Below are 19923 nucleotides of genomic sequence, written 5' to 3' on the forward strand. Positions count from 1 at the left end.
GGGAGTAACTTCACTGGGCAAGGGAAAGGGGAAGCCATTGATTCTTCCACTGCTATGCAGTCCCTGCCACCTACCACCATGATTTATAATGGTGGAACAGATGAATTTGCTTATGATGAAATATGGATTGGGTTGGGAAAAGAAAGCAAGGGAGGACTGTGATTCAGAAGTAGCTAACATGATTAATAAACAAATGATATGTTTCCTAAATCCTCACTGAAAACTAGATCATGGACACATTTTCATCACAAAAGACAGCCACCTATCTATTGATTGTCACCAGTCAGAGGAAAGCACTAGAAACCTAAATGGATCAACTGGCTGACTCAAAATGAGGCAGATTTATACTTCATACTCACATCTGCTTCTCAAAAAATTTACTACTAATCTTCTCTTGGTAGTTTACACATTTCTACTATACATATGGGAACTTACACCGTGAATTCTACCCTTTTGTATTTCCAAATGAGAAAAGAAATGGGATGTTTTTTCCTTCCCCACTCTTTCAAGTTCTTTGAGTGATGTTGGTTAGGATAATGCAATGTACAAAGTTAAAATATTTATACAGTTGCTTATCAACCTTTGTGGTTGATAAACAATGATTCATAGCTTAGGTGATAGATGAACCTAGCAAATCCAAGGTTTATTTTACAACCTATGATTAACAAGCCATAGCTAAGCAAGCAATGAATCTGGTCTATATATTTATATAATAAAATATCATTCATTCAAGCAGATTAATGTGTAGCATTGACCACACATCATATTTACATTCTTTTAGATTACTTATAATCATTTATAGTTAAGACAGGCAACCCTGGTTGAGTTATGGACTACCTTTTGCCATTATTTAAAGTTTGCAAATATTAAACATTGCCATTTAAATTCATTTAGTAATTATTAAGTCCATGAATTGAGTAAAAGAAAATAAATCCAGTGATTTTTTAAAAATGTACACAATACCTTTGGACCAATATTTTCCTCTTTTTCAGATCCCTATCTGAAGTTATGCATAAAATGTGTCCCACATTGTTTACTTTAAATTCCCTTCAACCTGTATAATCAATCTTCTCTAGCACTCAAGGCTTTAATTAACATCTCTTCTACAAAGAAACCATATTTTCTCCATATTTCAGTTCTTTTTGGGGTCAATTGAACATTCATATAAATAGTTAATTTGTCTTAAAAGAGGCCTTACTATGGTAGTCTAAATATGTGTATTTTACTTTAAGTTAAATGTTAGAAAACATGTTGGGTGGGGGCTGTTTGCACTTATGAATTCTGAAAATAGGAACTTACATGTTACTGGAGAGCAATATCTAATATGCTAACTATAAAAAATGTGGAAACAGGTTTTAAGAACATAGCACCTGTATATAAACCAATTCATGCTCAATTGCAAAATTAAGATACAAAACTGTCAGAAACTATATCCTTAAATTACACGAATTATTTGAGACAAATGCCTGGGGATTATCATTATGAGTGCTAGACAGAAACACTAATGGGAATTGAAAGATTTCTTGAAACAAACAATAAGAAATAAAAGAAAGGAAGCTACTGTCCCCTTTCCAAACTGCATGTGCTGTCACCTAATTACAACTATTCATTCTTCATTAACCTCTTGTCCTATTCTGGAAATGTTGTTTTCTGAAGCATGTGTGTTCTTTCCATATGTCTTCTATTAACAACATCCTGTTTGGCCGAGGATCTTTTTTGGAATAATTATAAATACTTAGCAACATGCTACAGACATTGAAAATAAGTGATGTATTCAAGTTTAAAAAGCTACCAACTGCTCATATAGCTTATGAAGAAAATGGTCAAGAAGCCTACCCAGAATCTCTCCTCATGAAGAATGTAAAAATTCTAACAGGCAGATCTGATCAAAACTCTGATCAGACAAACCGATTATCTATTCCCATAATAGGAAGCCTACCTAAAGTACTTAATCATATACGGGAAAGGTTACAAAACCAATGTGTAACAAGATTTGAAAGTCCAAGTACTGAAAATATTATAATCAACTTTATATACACATCTCAATACTTACATTCAAACATATTTCATATCTCATCCTGCTTTATATGTACTGTAAATGCTACAAAATCTCAGCAATTTGATTACTCTGACAGATGAATTTGTGTAGCATACAGGTAGTCCTCAATTTACAACCATTTACTTAGCAACTGTTCAAAGTTACAACGGCACTGAATAAAGTTATTTATAACTGGTTCTTGCAGTGACACTTAACAATTGTTGCATTATCTACAGAATCATGTAATCAATATTTTTGGTGCTTGGCAACAAGCATGTATTCACAATAGTTACAGCATCCCAGGGTCATGTGATTACCATTTGCAAACTTTTCAGCCAGTTTCTGACAATTAAAGATAGATTTACTTAACTTACCCTTACTTTGGGTAATACCTGTAGCCCCTAATACCACACCCACCCAGCTGGCCTTTTCAAAATGCTTTGAAGACCTAGTTGTGTGTCTGAACCTAGGGACTAAAACAGGGGTGGGATTCAAATTTTGTAACAACTGGTTTGATAGGCATGGCTAGGTGGGCATGGCCATGTGACTGGGTGGGCGTGGGTTGTTTTTTTCAGCAAACCCGCCTCCTATGTTTTGGGCCTTCTGGGCTTCAGGGAAGCCTCCTGAGGGGGTGTTTTTGATCCCAGAAGGCTTCCCTGGGGCCCAGGAAGGAAAAAAATAGAGCCTGGGGGGGCGCAGCCCCACCCTGCGCTCCATTTTGGGGCCTTCTGGCTTTAAGGGAGACACTTGATGGGGGGCGCTTTTGCTCCCAGGAAGGCAAAAAATGGAGGGGGGTGTGCTGTGGCTTCCCTCCATTTTTTGGCTTCCTGGGCCTCAAGGAAGCCTCCTGGGTGAAGCAGTAAGTAAGCGAGGGGAATTCCAGCACAGCTGATCATAGGAACATCTGATCGTTGGGAAGGGAAGAAAAAACCTTAAGAGTGACTGGGCGGGAAAGAACGCAGTCAGCGATATCGGGCATGCACGCAATGTTGCGCATGCATGATAAGGACTGACTGGGCGGGGCGGGCAGAGAGGGGCGGGGCCAGCCACGGGCTCGATTTGTCGGTTCACCGAACTGCGCAGAATCATAACAACTGGTTCTATACAACCGGTCCGAACCGGTAGAATCCCACCCCTGGACTAAGATGTGGGTCAGAGCCCATTTTGGTTATGTTGGAGGTTTTTTATGATAAGCTGCTATGCTTTATTTTAATATTTCTATATATTTTATGTTTTAACTTTATGAGCTATCCAGTCATATACTTGAGATGGGCAACTATGTAAATAAAAAAGAAATAATTTTATTGACCAAGCAAATTTAAGAACATTATATTATTTGATAAAGTGGCACAACTGCTATTTTAAAAACCATCTGAAGCAAATTACCTCACCAAATTTTTGTGACTGCAATTCTAAAGGTTCTAATAAGATATCAATGGCAACCTTCCAGATACATTTTAGAAGCAATCTGAAAAACTCAAATTGAATTTTCTTATCTACAAACATATAAGCACACCACTATAGTGTCAATGAAGACGGTCTATTTCTTCAATTTAGTTTATTGACAAATCATCACAAGCTGATGGTGGATATTTTTCATGTAAACTTAAGCATGGCTATTCAATCATGAACCTTTACAAAATGACAGAAATATTTAATATATTTATATATCAAATCAAAGTTTTTATCTTTTATCAAGTTTTCCTCTTCATAAAAAAGAGATACCCTGTCTTCAACTGGCAATGATGTCAAGTTATATCTATATGAAATAAAAAGGATAAATGTATCTTTTTCTAAAAGACTCTTCTATAAAAGATTAAGACAAAGTTTTAACAACTTCCATAAATAGTACCATCTAGTGGCCAATAGAAAAATTTGGACAGTTTTAATTAAATTGTGAGTTTAGAGGCCTCTTGTGTTAAATCCAGTGCTTTACACATCATCCCATATAATCCTATTAATATGAATCAAGTATTTTTAACATCCTGAATATAGCTGGGTAGGAAGAACTACTCAAATTGTCTGAAAGCTGGCAAAGTTACTTCAGTTTCTATTAGTAAAAGGTGCATTAGTTTACTTAAATCGATCTCTAATCTTGGCACAGAATCCATTTAAAAAAACTTGAATATTCAGTTCCACATTCCATTAATACCCAAGGCAATCACCTGATTACTAAGGCTATGCAGCATTTTTGCAAACAGAGCTTTGGAATTCATAAGGGTGTATATTAAATGCCTCTTTTTCAATTGTTAAGGCAGCTATGTCTTTTCATATATGGCGGCTTCAGAAACTGTTTCCAATTGTGTTTTCACACCTGTGTATCCTGTTCACAGAGCATGTGAAGACAACTGGTATATACAATTTCAAAAGAGACTGTACTTTGTATATGTTCTGAAAGATCTAAGTCTATCAATTTTTATAGTACAATTGTTAGAAGATGGATCCATTATATTTAATGAATTATTTCTAGGCTTAGCAAAGCATTTGAAAGGTGCTTTTACAAAACATATTAGTGCAACTAAAGCACCACTCTTAGAAGCATTAAAGGAGCTGTTTCCTTTGCAAGACTCATAAAATTGCTTTGCAGGCTGCCTTTTAGTTGCTCACAGGTAAACATGCAGACAATATTGCTGCTGAACAGCCAGGAAAATGAAGTTGCTATGCAGAGAGACAGATGCAAAGGCAACAGGGAGCAGCCTCCTGAGCAGTTTATTTTATTATTCTTTGTGAAGTGCCTCTTTCAAATGCTTTATATAGACCTATTCTTTTCTTCATGCTCCTGGAAAAAGTTGTTCCCTTATTTGTGCCAAAGCTAGAAAATATGTTTTCTTATGCACAAATACAAGAAACAAAACAAAACAAAATACTACTGTAATGACTGACCAAGTGTTGTGCCATCTTCACCCATAATACACTTCATTGATGCAATGATTTGTTGAACAACTGGAGGGGAAAATGATGTGGCATACACTGTACTGTGTGAGTAGACACGGAGGTAATCAATCAGCTCCTGGTAAAGCAAATATACCATATATTAGAAGATATATTCTTCATAACAGGTAAATTGGAACTGGTTTATTGAAATAGTATCTTGGAACAGAAAAGAAGGGTGTGATAAGATAATTCACTTAGCTGATGGTATTAACTAAGGTTCTGTGAAAACACACCATCATTGCAGTTAGCCAAATGGTTTTAGGAATGAATTCTATAGAAGAACTGGATTAATACTTTGAAAATTACAAGACACTGTTAATTGTTAATCTATTTAACAAAATAGATTATTATGTACTTGATTTATAGCATTTTTGCATATGCAGTATTCATTATTTTAAAACTTTATGCTAAAAGAAGGTGAGGGATAATTCAAAATTAATTTCTTCCTGGTGACTACTCTAGTACAAAGTTGTCTTGACAATTTTCAAGATATATTCAAAAGGAAGAAAAAAACACGAAGAATACTTCCAAGAATTTTGAACTTGAGTTCTTAGTATATAGATCAATTTCTGTATTTTCCATGATTAATCATGACAGATCTCCATCCAAAGTATGCCATCACTTTGCTGAATTCTATTATAGTTTCTAGTATATGGCATTAATATGAATTAAGCATATTGAAGTATGAAGCTATCTTAAATTTGTTATATAGTGCTTTCAACAGAATATTATTCAAAGCACATTTAGCTGAATATAATTTCTAAAAATTTCAGACAGTAAGTCTAAGTGCTATTGCCATACTGTAGCAATTGAAGATTTAAAAAAAAAATAATTTTATTACTTATCAGAGTACATAATACCACTGAAACTAAAAATAGTGGGAAAAGTGGAAAGGGGAAAATAGAAAAGTGCAGGATGAAGGGAAAAAAAGGAGAAAAATATTAACTTCCAACTCTTTTCAGCACAGTAGTATAAAATAACATTACAACTTCAACATCTTACTTTATATGCTCAGTATTTACTAGTCATTTCTGTAGCAATAAATAAATAAATAAATCAGTAAATCCCAAAGTCAAGGCTTTATTTTTTTCTAACTCAAGCACAAAATCCAGAAGTGGTTTCCAGATAATAATAATAAGTCTTTATTGATTAGCCCTTGGGCCATATAAAAGTGCAAAGTTCCAGCAACAATTTGTTACTAAAATTTAATAAAAGCAATTCAAAATGAAATTTGATAAAATACTATTTAAAATGGAATTTGATAAAATGAAATTTAAAATGAAATCTAGACAAAATACGATTTAAGATGAAATAGTAATAAAATACAATCCAAAATAAAATTGTAATAATGTACAATAATTTAAGATATAGATAAAATATAATAATATATTTCGGAGTCACCCTTGCAATCTACCCCAATCAATCCCACATATGCAGATCTCAACCGAATCATTTTGTTTAAATACTGTGCTACTTTAAATGTTATTTTCAAGTTCTGGCCGGACATAAGGTAAGTTATTTTGATATGGGTATCCCAGTGGGTCATTTGTCTGATATATAGACCAAGATACCTGTCTCTCATCCTCTTATACAGGCAACAGTCAAATAGGATGTGAGCCAGGACCTCTACCTCTGTTGCTCCGCAAATGCAGAGACGCTCATTGTATGGTATTGCATGAAATCTCCCATATCTAACCATTGTGTCAAGCTGTTCAAATCTCACTCTCGTGAATATCTCCCTATTTTGGGAGTTGTGACTTCAAGTAGCTATCTACTTGGAAAGTACATTTGTATTTACTCAACCATTTCAAGTTACCTACCTTACTAAGGATAGCTATATCAGTTTGTGCATCTATATCCTTAATTCTCTGGGCAACTCTTTTTTAGATTGTTCTCCTGTTACACAATAGATAGGAAGACCACAGCTTCTTACAAAATTTGTTAGTTTAATGATCCAGGAGATTTGCGATTGTAGTTTTATTTGCTCTAGTAGGCATAATTTGGGTAGTCTATCAGTCTCCATTTCATTAACTTTGCACCAGTAGTTATAAGCTCTAATTTTAGATAATGCCTGAATTGTATAAATTCCCAATTTAGCTCTAACTGCTGCAGCAGATGTTCTTGGGTCTACACCCAAAATACATCTCAAATGCTGGGACTGTGTTTGTTCTAGGACTGTGGTTGAGTAAAGACCCCACATTTCTGCTCCATACAAGAGCATTGTGGTAACCTTAGCCTTATAAACCTTGATTAATGGGACTAGGGACCCTGGATAACTATGGTTTTTTAGTTTGAGCAACAAATTCAAATGGGCTTTTGCTCTAAATGTACTCTGTTGATGATGGCAGGCCCAAGATCCAGTCTTGGAAAAAGATACGCCGAAATATACAAAGGAATTAACCTGTAGCTGGAATGGTGGATGGCTGAAGTTGTTCCTGGTTTCCAGATAGAAAAAAGTCAGATATATTCTTGTCTTTGATTAAAATCAAATTAAATCAAACCTTTATTGTCAATGCACAACATGTGTACAATGAAATTGAAAAAAAACACCCAGTTAATTTCTTCCACTGTGGGAATTAATATCTTTCCATTTTTATGAATAAAGCATTCTCACTACTGTCAAAACGTACAAGAAATTTCCATATTTTTTTACGATTGAAGTAACTGATGTTCTGTACATCAATTTTCCAGATAACACCAAAGTGTTCAAACTTTTAGATAGCTGCAGCCTCATGGGATGCATCTTTTGAAGTTATGCGATATAAAAGAACTGGTATGAAAGGGCTGCTGAGCTGACATAGTATGGTCTTTGGCTAACCATAAAAGAAGTTAACTAAAGCACATAAAATTGAAAATATGACAAGCCAATGGTTAAATGAGGATAGGAGAAAAGCAAAGTGTACAGGAATAGTTAAGAAGTATTAAGTCTTGTTTTCATTGAAATGTGAAATTTGTACTAGGGCTTTATTTCATTATAATGCACTACAGTATACAGTATTAAAAGTGAGTAGGTAATATCACTATCATGATACATATAAAAGAAGACACTTTTATCAAAGCAAAAATATCAAATAAGCTTTGAACAGCAATATTTATATTTTATTCTTGGAATAAGATAACTAGCAGCTAGAATAGACTACTGTCATCTTCCAGCTTTAAAATTTTAATATGTTGGCAGTAAATAAATACTTGTTGGGTTATGTATTTTTTCATAGGAACACACTGTGACAAGAGTACAAAGAAAACAGCATAGTACAAAACCACTTATCTGGTTCTTTGTGATTTTTCCATAAACTTATGCAAAGTTTTTTTTTGAAACAAGTCTTTTTACCTGAAATTCTAATGGCCAGCTTCGACATTCTAAAATCAGTAAATTGCTAATATTACAGTTAGAAGCCTCCCCCCTTTACAATTAACCAAATTCTCAATAACTATTTTTTACCTTCTTGCCTCCAACGTATCCTCCAGCAGCTCCAAAGCTCTTAGAGAATGTCCCCATCATAATATCCACATCCTCAGGGTTAAGACCAAAATACTCAACTATACCCCGGCCATTGGGACCCAGTGCTCCTATACTGTGCGCTTCATCCACGTAAAGGTAAGATTTGTATTTTTTCTTAAGAGCAATTACTTCAGGTAGTCGGACTATGGATCCCTCCATGCTGTTACAGAAAAGCACAAATCAAATTGAGAATCTCCAACATCATCTTTTAAAACGGTTCATCTAATATTTTCTAATAATCATTGCAGTAGATACACTTATGCATAACACACCTTTCTGCTTCTATATGAAAAAATGGCAGAAGGTCTTATATGTAGCAATCTGGCATGGAGTCATAGGCCTCAACTGGGAAAAGAAACACCAGTGACCAAAATCCACAAATCAAATTTTGAGTAGGATTATCTATTTCCAAAAGTTGAGAGGCTATTTTGCAACCATATGCATTAGGTTTATACATAGACAGGGAACTTGGTAAACCTTTTCATGTAACAGATGCTTAAGAATCAGTACGTCAGCTGCTTTACAAATCATGGCAAGGACTTTTAATATCATCATTTAAAAAAATGGTTACTTAACATTTTAAATTCAACAAAACCAGTATATTTTTTGGTTTGTGAAAAAGATGTGATTAGATTTATAGTAAAGTTTTAGAACCTGCTTTTTGTTGAAAATATTGAAGCACTTATTCATTTCACCAGGACCTCCCAAAATGTCCATGTGTCTGCACATAAAACAGACTCCATTGCTGCAGAGCTTAAAAGTAAAAGTAGATTTACTGATATTAGTACTGCTTGGGGCATGCACGTGTATTACTGCTACATTAAAGAGAACTGCCTGGCAACTTGCAGTATCAGGAATCCTGACACTGCCAACATTAAGTAGTGAAAATCCTATATGTTGTTTTTGGTTACATTTTACCTTAGAACAGAAATGAACAAATGAATATGGTGAACATCAATGGAATGGTGTGATAGGTTACCTGTATATGCCTTCAACTATGATGAGAATTTTTTTCCATGGCCTGTGTGTGCGAGGTTGGCCATATACAATGGCATCTTTCAGTAGCTTCTCCAGGCTTTGCATATCTATACACAAAGAGCAGAGTTACAAATCTACTTCAGAAAGGGAGTAAAAGCAGAAACAGAAATAAAAAGCACAATAGCAGTATGTATTTAGATAAAGGCTGTGGCCTGTTTAGAACCAGGCTGCACAAGAGGTTCGCTGGCGCACAGATGCACAGCTCGACTTGTGCAAGCAGCAGCTAGGGCGCATGTAACCAGCTTGACATGTGCAAGTAGCGGGCCGATACACACACACACGCAGCTCAACTTGCACAAGCAACCGTTCAGCATACATATACACAGCTTGACTTGAGTGATTGGCAGGCCAACACACACATGCATGTGTGGTGGCCCACTGCTTGCACAAGCCGGTTCCCTTCTCCCCCCACCAGGCTGTGAAGGTGGGGACTGCTGGTTTAGATCAACTGGTAACTCAGAAAACCTTACTCTCTTATATGGATTAAAGGAACAATGACATGTGAAAATAAAATCATATCTATATTTATGATATTTATATATGTCCAAATGAAATTAAACATTTTACCACTTCATGTTAACCATAGAGGAAAATGAATCAGGTATGCATACAGTAGAGCAATGTCTAAATTGATCCAAGAGGGAAAAACATTAGAAACAACTATTGTGAGGTGAATTCATGAACACACTGGGAATTAAATATATTTCTGATTAGGCAAAAATAGGATTAGGCAGAAAATTATTGAGTGATACCATGACTTCTTAAATCATTTTATAAATTAACCAGAATTAAAGGTAAACAATGAGATCTCTATGTTAATATTAAGTATTCAGATGGTAAAAATGAAAGATACTGTGAAAAGTTTAAAAAGGATCAGTACAAGATGAGTCACAGTAAGGAAATGAACCTCAACATAAACACAGGGATAATAGATAGTATCATAATGTCTCAATATTGATTTACTGTGCACAGCAATACTGATTGTCCAGGGAAAGAGACCAGGAAAGCTACTGAACAGTAATCAGATATGACTTTAGCATTGTAAAGTAGAAAGTCATAGAAGAAAACAAGTTAGGTAAAATTCAAGGGCAATTAAGACAGGTTGAATTTATGTTTTAGACAACATGAATGGATTGCCAAAGGAGAAGTAAAAAGGTGGCACATAACTTCAAAATTTGACTTACTATGGCTTGAGAAATGCCTATATTTCTAGTGTGAAAATTATTTAAAATATTTGTTTTTATAATTTAATGTGCTTATGGGCTTTGTTTCTTTATGCATTATTTGGACATATATGCTATGATATTCCATTATTATTGAACTTCCTTTTATCTGTATTCTACTCATAACGGTTAATTTACACACTCATAATTTATTGTAATAAATTACAATATAAATTTTTGATGTAATAAAGGGAACTTCTGATCATAAACTTAATTTTTATTTATCAAAACTGAGTTGGGAGAGACACAATAAAGAAGAAACAAAACCGGAAGATACCAAGCCTGATTCTTTGCTTTTTCCTAGCACAGCTTTACATCCAATAGATAATGTCTGGGTTAAGTATTTTATAAGAGGTTTAACAGTGAACAGGGGGATAAGACAAGGATGTACAATGTCTTATTGGTTTCTAATGTATTTATAGATAATCTTTGAAGAATACTTGCGGAAACATCAAAGAACTATTCGCTGTGGATGTAAACATACTGCCTTTGGATGACACCCAGTAGTTATTGATATATCAACTCTTTTAGGGTAACACCTATTTTGAATTTATTGCATCAATTACCAATACATTTTTGGGCCCAACAGTTATGGTGCTAGTCATTCCCTTAAAAACTATTATGATATAGTGTCCCACTATATCAAATAATGCCCTGCCAGAATTTATTATGCCTGGTCTCAGATCTGGACATCAAGAGAAGCTTGCAGCAGACCTCCACTCTTCGTAAGATACAATAGACAGACAGCAGGTGGTAATTTTTCTCAGTAGCATAACCCTAACCCTGACCCCAAAAAATTAAGATGGCACTGTCTCTGCTAGCATTTTGTAAAAAAGCCAAGGAAGCTCTGTTTCAGTATGCAGTCCGCTCTAAAAATTGAATTAAAATTTAAAAATGAAATGAAATCAAATTGTTTTAGTTTTATGATAGCTAAAGTAATGTATAGGTTTTTGTTATTATTTTAATTATTTACTGATAGTTTTAATTGCTGGTTTTCATTTTGCAATATACAATTCAGTTTCTACTAGGATTGGACAAGTTATCAATACTGTAAAATAAATAAAAATAATACTTCCAATTTTTAAAAAGTGACCAGGTATATTGGCAGAACTTAAATACTCACTATTGTGTTTAAAGATCCGAATTGTTGCTCCTGACAGTCTTGCTCCTAGGACCAGTGATGCATGATTCAACTCATCACTCAGTATTAGACAACCCTGAATATAAGGAGATAATGCAAAAGAAATAGCTCAGAAAGATACAGATAAAGCTTGGTGGTCCTCCAGAATCTTTTTCCATCTAATTTGAAGCCTAAAGCTTAGAAGCAACAACAAAATTTCTTCTGTAATGTAATCAAATCCACATATTCCAACCAAGAGAATATAAATGGCCCTTGTTACTCACAGGATTTCTTTCTAGCTTAACAACTACCCTGTTTCTCCAACAATACGGCCTCCCCCAATAGGAAGTCCCAGCATGTTTTATAGGCATGAAATGAAATTAAGCCCCTCCCCCCAAATTAAGGCCTATATTAAAACATGTGAAATGGGGGGGGAATGGTGGGAGGGCTTGCCGTTAGGAAGTACTTTTGTTGCACACCCGGATATGGTGCTGCCTGCGTTGAACCCGATATGAAGTGCCCCACCAATGCCGAGGTCAACATCCAAGCCATCGCCACCCGCCCACCCAAAGATGCAAGGGGGGGGGGAATTAAGTCACCCCCGAAAAGACAGCCTAGCCATATTTTCAGGGTTCAAAAAAAATAAGACCCGGCCTTATTATATGAGAAACACGATACACATATGAAATTGTGGATACCTTGGAAAAAATATTTTATGCCTGCACAACAGACAACTACTGTTTCGAGCATGCATAAAACACACACACTTACAACCCCCTTCCATATTCTAAAAATCCTTCTCCAAAAAAGAACCATATGTCCCAAACTGCGAAAACATGAAAACCTTTGCATAGATAACAAGATCAGATCTGTATTTATTAACTACAGATACTCAAAACTGTGGGCAATATAACTGCAGATATTATTCCCTGGTGGATTTTTAATTTAGTTCATTTTCACAGGACTGAATACATTTATGCAAAGGTAGATAAGCAGCATTTTTGTCTTGATTTATAGTTTATGGTAACAAGAAGGCAAAATAGTGCAGTGATTAGATCACTTTTGCTGACAGAATGTTTAGAAATCAATGAATATTCCATCTTTTATAAATTTCTCAATTTATTTAATGCTATTTGAAAGAAAAAGAATAATATACCAAGTTAAGAAGAATCCTTGATATATTAAAAGTTAAAAATCAGCACCAGTATTTGGCATAGTCATAGTGTCTGTATATTGCTAATGATTTTTTATATGAATGATCTGTTGTCTTTTCTGCTATCATCACTTCTCACTAACTTGAGATATTAAATAATATTGGTTATATTTGAAAGCTATAATGGGAGACTAACAAAACTACGAAAAATAGACCACATTCTGTACAAATTTATTCAGATACTTTCTATAACCAAATGTTTATGTGATTACCAGCAGATACTAGGTGACAATCATTTTTTTAAATCAATGAATATATTTAATTATTTAAAACTCACTATCTTCATGACTCACTGCAGCCTAAAATATTGAAAAGCTACTTCTTTAAAATCATAGTGGCATAAGTTCTCCTAGAGTAATTTGTTTTTCCTCTGAGAAACTATATTTGTTAACAAATTGTATTTGTTAAATACAATTGTATTAAATACAGGAATTTTCATTCTTCTCTTTTATCAAACACATATATAAATATTTATTCAGCTATTGTGATTTATATCAAAATATTGTGATTTATATTACTGTGATCTACAGTACAAGGTTCTAAACAACTTATTGAGACAAAGACATGCAAAGACAGGGTCAGGTCAGTGCCTTTTCCTGAAGCCATACCTTGCCAACCAAAGCAGGAATATTCATAGAGTTTGTGGCAAATCCCATCCCATATGCCAAAACTGATTCCACACCAAGAAATTTGGCTATTAAACTTTCTAATTCTTCATGTTTATCCAGGTTTCCTGTAAATATGAAAAAAGTAAGGTAAAATACCACCATATTCCCAAAAGGTTTTCTTTTATGGTAAGAATAAAAAATATTGGAATTATTAGAAGAATTCTACTATAGTAACTAAATTAAGAAAGCACATGCAGCAATACATTTTGAGAAGCCTTGGTGAAGAAGCTTTTTGTCTGAACTTACCCATCTCTTGCCTAGTACTGCAAACCCCACATCCATATTGTGAGAGAACTTTAGACACGGAATCTGTGCAAACACCAGTGTTTTCTGCAAATCCAAGATAGTTGTAGGATCCCATATTAATTACATCTTTTATTATCTTTCCTGTATACCTATATTTTAATTAAAAACACAAAAAATTATATAGAGAGCACCAATGGTATTAACTATATTAACCATCAGTAATGGCTGCAATCTAGATAATGCATTTAGAAAATAAAGGAATTGGAGATGTAATGCATCGAGTTTTTAGTTCTCTAGCAATTTACTGAAAGCAGAGATTCCAAGCTATGCCGAAAACTACTTTTTAAAATAAAGAAGTTCAAATAGCATAATATAATGTGGAAAGAATTGGCATTACTAATAAAAGATAACTAGTCAAAATCTTCATTATCTTTTGTCCAAAACCTATTAAGGCCCAGGTTGAAATAGCAAAGACAAATTATGCAATTCTGCTCTTTTTCACAATTTGATTGCGCATCTTTAATTATAGCTTTTAAAACACTTCTAACATAATTGGCTTTAAGCAAATAAAATGAGTACAATGCCAGAGTGCACATTGAAAAATGGAAGTTCTCTTAAGAATTAAATCAGATCAATCAGCAATTTTAAAATAGCTTGATATCTCTTTGTATTAATTTCAAAATGTTCCTGTTCACAAGGATTTTGGTTTATCATTTATTTGTCACTTCCTCATGCAGGATATCCCGCATCAAGTTAAAGGAAGTGCATCTGAAAGTCAGTGAATGCTGTTATAAGGACAGTGCTAAAAGTATATTAATATACAAGTATATTAAAACAGTCTAAAAGTATGTTAACTGTAACACCAAATCATAAAACAATTATTCCTGATCCCAAGTGCCAGTTCTCTTACTTACCACATCTAGAACTTTTTATTTGCTGTACCTCTTACTTAAACATAGGCCAATCTGAAAAAAATATGATATGCCATTCCACCTAGAAATCATTTTCAACTCCAAATAGAAATTGGAGCTTTCAATTATTAAAAACAAAGTATTAATTCCTGTTGTATTTGTCCTACCAGATTGTTTAGCACCAATAAATAATTGCAAGGGCAGAAGATCTATTAGAAAACTGGTGGATTTGCTCAAGTTTGAGATTACTCTCATTATTATTATGCTTGGTGGACATGTCAAAAAACTAAAAAAAAAAAATCCAAATACATACTTTGATACAAAATATTTTAAAGATAAATATTCTATTGAAGCCAGAACTTTTCCTTTTAGAATTAATAAGACAACCAATTAGAAAAAGCCAGGGAAGATTATTTTAATATATCATCACAACAGATTATTTGTTTTCCAAGATGGAAAAGTTTGGCAGCACTCACTATGGAGGAATGGTTGAAGTTGACAGATTTTGCTGAAATCAAGAAATTCTTTTATTGGACAGAAACATTATCTACATTTATTGCTGACTAAAAGCAATCTTATGGACTGTTTGCATAAAAATGAATATGTGACTTACATTTTTACAATTAGGATAAATTATGAAGAATATTGATAGTCACTTTATACCCCTTTATTTTCCATTTTTCTTAACTTCTTTTCCTTACATTGTTTTGTTTTTTCCTTGATTTCTTTCTTTCCTTTTTCCTTGTTTACTACTTGTCAGAAAACTCATTAATACATAACTACAAAACATAAAATGAGGCTTTCAAGCCCATTAAAAATGTTGGTTCCCCTCTCATAGACTAATGCCCCCAGGATAAGTCAGGGAGACCAAGCATGACCTCTGTATTTGTCCAAAACTGAAAAGCACCTGCTAAAGATCCCTCCCCCACCTGAAGGAAGCTTAGAAAGGAGGCACACTATGAAATATGCTGCCCCATGAGGTACAACTCTTGTTCCTAGGGAATCTTCCTAGGAGGCCTTAGGAAACATAAGGGAAAATTATATCACCAAATTCAGGAACAATTCTAAAGTTGAACTGAGGACATAGCCTACCTCTAAAACTAACCATTCAACTGGTTCAATTCCTCTAAAGATTAGCTACTTACAAACTTTTGAAAACCTTTTACTCACTTGAATGTCCAATTATAATCATGAGAAACTCGTTCCAACATATCCATTTTTGCTCCTGGAACACTGCAGATTGGCCTGTTCCAGCTATCTCTAATGCGCATGTAAAGATTCCTTGTGTAGAAGTTCTCAAAATCTTGGTACAGAGGAACAAAGTCCTAAAAACATGAGAAGTGCATTAATATAAATGGTAACTCAACTTTGCAAATTATCTGGAAGCCATAGATGATTTATTTATCAGATTTTCATTCAATAATTGAATTTATATTAGTCAAACCTCAGGGAATATGAGAACCTTATTTTGAGAAGCTTCAAGAATTAATTATTTATAGGCTTTTTATAACAGTTAGCTATATAAGTAAGAGCTGACCCACTGAACTCATTTCTACATATTTTGGCTTGTACCTTATGTTGAAAAAGAATTTGACATTTCAGCATTGATTTTCTCAAAATCTTATTACTTGGAAAATACAACTTGATGATATACTTCATCTGCTAGGAGGTTACCTCCAGCAGCACACATTTGTGAACCCAGGTTAAAATGTGCACACAATACGTTTACAATACCGCTTGACACTCCTAGTATTGAAAGCCAATTTAAGCAACACAATTTACTTTTGTTCCTTTTAACTTGTATAGCAATTTAAGTTCAAATGAAAAAAAAAACCCAAAACAAAACTAACCCTTTTTTATATGCTTGGTCAAATGCTCTTGAATGCTCAGATTCTTGGATCTCAACATATGTGCATTTTTTCTACATTTAATAGCACTTTCTTTGTCTGGACTATTCTTCTTAATTAAACTACTCTTTCAGCCCACCAAATTTCAGTAATGTTAATGAAATGTTGTCACTCCTATGTTAAGACTTGTAGTATTTTCTGTTTGCTCTTCATTTTCTGTGCATTATACAGACACAATGGAATCCTTGGGTTATGTACACTGACCTATTCCTTTTTGTATCCATATTCTTACTTCACATAGACACACATCCCAGTTTTTTTCTCAGTACTTGGCATTCTTTTTTTTTCCCCTGGGATCTGCCCTCCTTCAATCATAGGTTTGAGTTTAAGATCTTCTGAATCAAGATTAGAAGGCAATGGGTATCATGCAAACTGTCATCCCAAAAGTTCACTGCATTTCTAAGTACCACCATGCATTTGTCAAAAATAGAAAATATTTCATTCATGAATCTGGAATACAACCTGAAATTTACCATTACTGTGTATTCAAATTTGGCATAAATGAGTGTCCAATGCTAAAATATTCATGACTTATTTTCATTCTAATCAAATTGTGCTTCTCAAATCCAAGCCTATGAAAAGAAGGACATTCTGGAGACTGTACAAGTGAGGCACCAGTTAGAGGTCCCTAATGATCCCAAGTTTTAGGATTTTGTAGTCATGCAATTTTAATAGAACCATTTTCCTTAGGAATGAAAAATGCAGGATGTGAATATGGAGATTTAGAAGGGTAGTTAAGCTCTTTTTTTCAAATTGTCACCCAGAAATTCCTTTTAAGATGGCTGACTCTCAAAGTGGCTAGGCAACTAACTGAGATGACTCTTCTCCTAAATGCTCTATTAATTGAAATGTGACATTTTAAGTGTTATTTGTAAACCACCTTACTGATATTACAGTAATACTGCAGCAAGATATTCCATGAACAATAGGGTGCCCTGAAGGCTTGATATCATTTCTAGCATAAGTCTCTTTTAAAAAATAATATGAAGATTTTGATATTGATGTCAGCTCTGAGTAGTTCATAATAGAAAACAGATTCCCTAAGTTTGACTGGACTTAAGCTTTATTCTGCTGACTGGACTTTGTTTTTCTTGGAAGATATTTTCTTCTCACCCAAGAAGCTTCTTCAGCTCTGACTGAATGGTGGGGAATAGAAGGATTTATATTCCTTGCAGACAGCTGGTAGTTTGCATTTTTTTTAGAGTTGTTAAGATCACCTGGACATTTATCTGTGTCATCAGGATCACCTGAGTGATGCAAATGGGTGTTGGAGGAGTCTTGGAACTGTTGAAAGGACTATATTGTAGACAATGGAGATAGATGATGTTGTATCCCTCCCCCTCTGTTGAGTGAGGGCTGTTCGATTTTGACATAGATGGCCTCTAATGACCCCTCTTTTCAAACCAGCAGTCCCTCTGCCCAAAATGTGGACTTTGCTGTCTTCAAAAGAGCGGCTTTTGTTTTTTAAATGCAGATGGACTGCTGAATCTTGTCCTGATATGTTTGTTCTCCTATGTTGTGCCATGCGCTTATGAAGTAATTGCTTTGTTTCCCCAATGTACAGATCTGCACATGGCTCACTGCATTGTAGTCATATACCACGTTGGCTCAATTTGTGGGTGTTTTATCCTTGGGGTGGACAAGCTTCTGCCTTAGTGTATTCTTGTGTCTGAAGTGTGCACGTGTATTGTGTTGAAGTTCCTCATGAGCTCTTCCAATATTCTTGCAACATATGGAATGACGTTGCTTCATTTATTGTTGTCTTCTTTGTCTGTTATGGAGAAGCTCCTGCTGGGCCTTTTTGGAGATTTGATAAGGCCCACTTGGGAAAGCCACACATTCTGAGGGCTTCCTTGATGTGTTTTAGTGCTTTTTCTTTCCCATTTTTGCTGGTAGGCAAGCTTTCAGCTCAGTGGTGTAACTCCCATTTTGTGCTCCAGGGGGTAGTGAGAATCAAAACATAAATATTGATCTCTGTGCGTGTGTTTTCTGTAAACTTCAATGTTAAGGCTTCTGTCTACCTTAATTGTAGCGCACAGTCTAGGAAGGCTATTTTCCTTAACATCTTCCCATGTTAATTTAATGCATCTGTCCACAGAGTTGATATGTTTGGTGAACGCTTCCAATTCCTTTTTTTTTTTAAACAAGTTTTATTAATTCTTCAAGACATACAATACATAAATACACACAAACACAAAACATAAAAGCATAAAAAAATCTCTTTTCTGAAAGTTGCTTAGTCCCGGGTTATAACTCTTGGTACAGACACAAATTCAAATTCATATTCCTTTTATATACCATTTCATATCTTATTAACATTTTCAATTTTCTATATAACTTCTCCTCTCTTTTAAATTTTCTCAATTTTATTTTATTTATCTCCTCTCAATTCAGATCATAATATTTATTATTCTTTGTCTGTTCTATTTCCAGCCATCCATTTATTTTTCTTCTTTAAAAAAGAAGAAAAACTTCTCCTGTACACTATATGGAGTATGATGCCTTTATCTCTCTCCCCTATATTTATAATACTTAATATAAAACACATAACTTACATTGGGATTCTGTCTGGTACATTCTAAAATTATACTATGTTATCAAAAAATGATACAAATCTATTCATTAGTATTGATATTCATTTATATCTTGAACGTTTAACACATTACTTTTCAATTAAATCACATACTTTTATGGGAGCCCTATTTTCCATAGTTATTCCCCCCCCCCCACATCACATATTATAGCTCATTATTTCATTACAATGTTCCTCCTTCTTCTACTTCAAATCTCTCATTTCACAAAATTTTTGCTAATATACCATAGTCTGATCATTAATATTAACAATCATTTATATCTTAAACATTTTATCCATTTCAATTAAATATCATGCCTTTGTGGGAACAGTTATGCTTTCCAAAAATTATTACCTCCCCCCCCACAATCTTAAATCATATTTCATTGCAGTACTCCTTTTTTCTTAACAAAAATTTCACTAGTTTATGTTAAATATTTTATCACATTTTAAATTACATATTATTTCCAATTTTCTATGGTTATTTCTAAATACAAATATAAAAATACAGTCTTATGTACCTTTCTAGAATCCCTTTATCAATAAAGGTT

The 19923-nt window shown here is 34.2% G+C and overlaps 1 protein-coding gene across 1 annotated transcript in view; it reads right to left on the reverse strand.

Annotated features, from left to right (window-relative positions):
• Nucleotides 1-19923, reverse strand: part of SPTLC2 (serine palmitoyltransferase long chain base subunit 2) — a 66989-nt gene that overhangs the window by 17182 nt on the left and 29884 nt on the right. Inside the window, exons 3-9 of the mRNA XM_026664355.2 lie at nucleotides 16064-16218; nucleotides 13983-14131; nucleotides 13677-13801; nucleotides 11859-11952; nucleotides 9454-9559; nucleotides 8415-8634; nucleotides 4922-5048 (exon numbers count right to left, since the gene is read on the reverse strand). Of these exons, the coding sequence (XP_026520140.1) occupies nucleotides 4922-5048; nucleotides 8415-8634; nucleotides 9454-9559; nucleotides 11859-11952; nucleotides 13677-13801; nucleotides 13983-14131; nucleotides 16064-16218 (976 nt within the window). The remainder of the gene's footprint in view (nucleotides 1-4921; nucleotides 5049-8414; nucleotides 8635-9453; nucleotides 9560-11858; nucleotides 11953-13676; nucleotides 13802-13982; nucleotides 14132-16063; nucleotides 16219-19923) is intronic.

This window comes from Notechis scutatus, chromosome 1 (genome assembly GCF_049901735.1).
Source record: "Notechis scutatus isolate UNSWTSFEM ecotype Mainland chromosome 1, rNotScu1.2, whole genome shotgun sequence".
In the NCBI taxonomy this organism is placed as follows: domain Eukaryota; kingdom Metazoa; phylum Chordata; class Lepidosauria; order Squamata; family Elapidae; genus Notechis; species Notechis scutatus.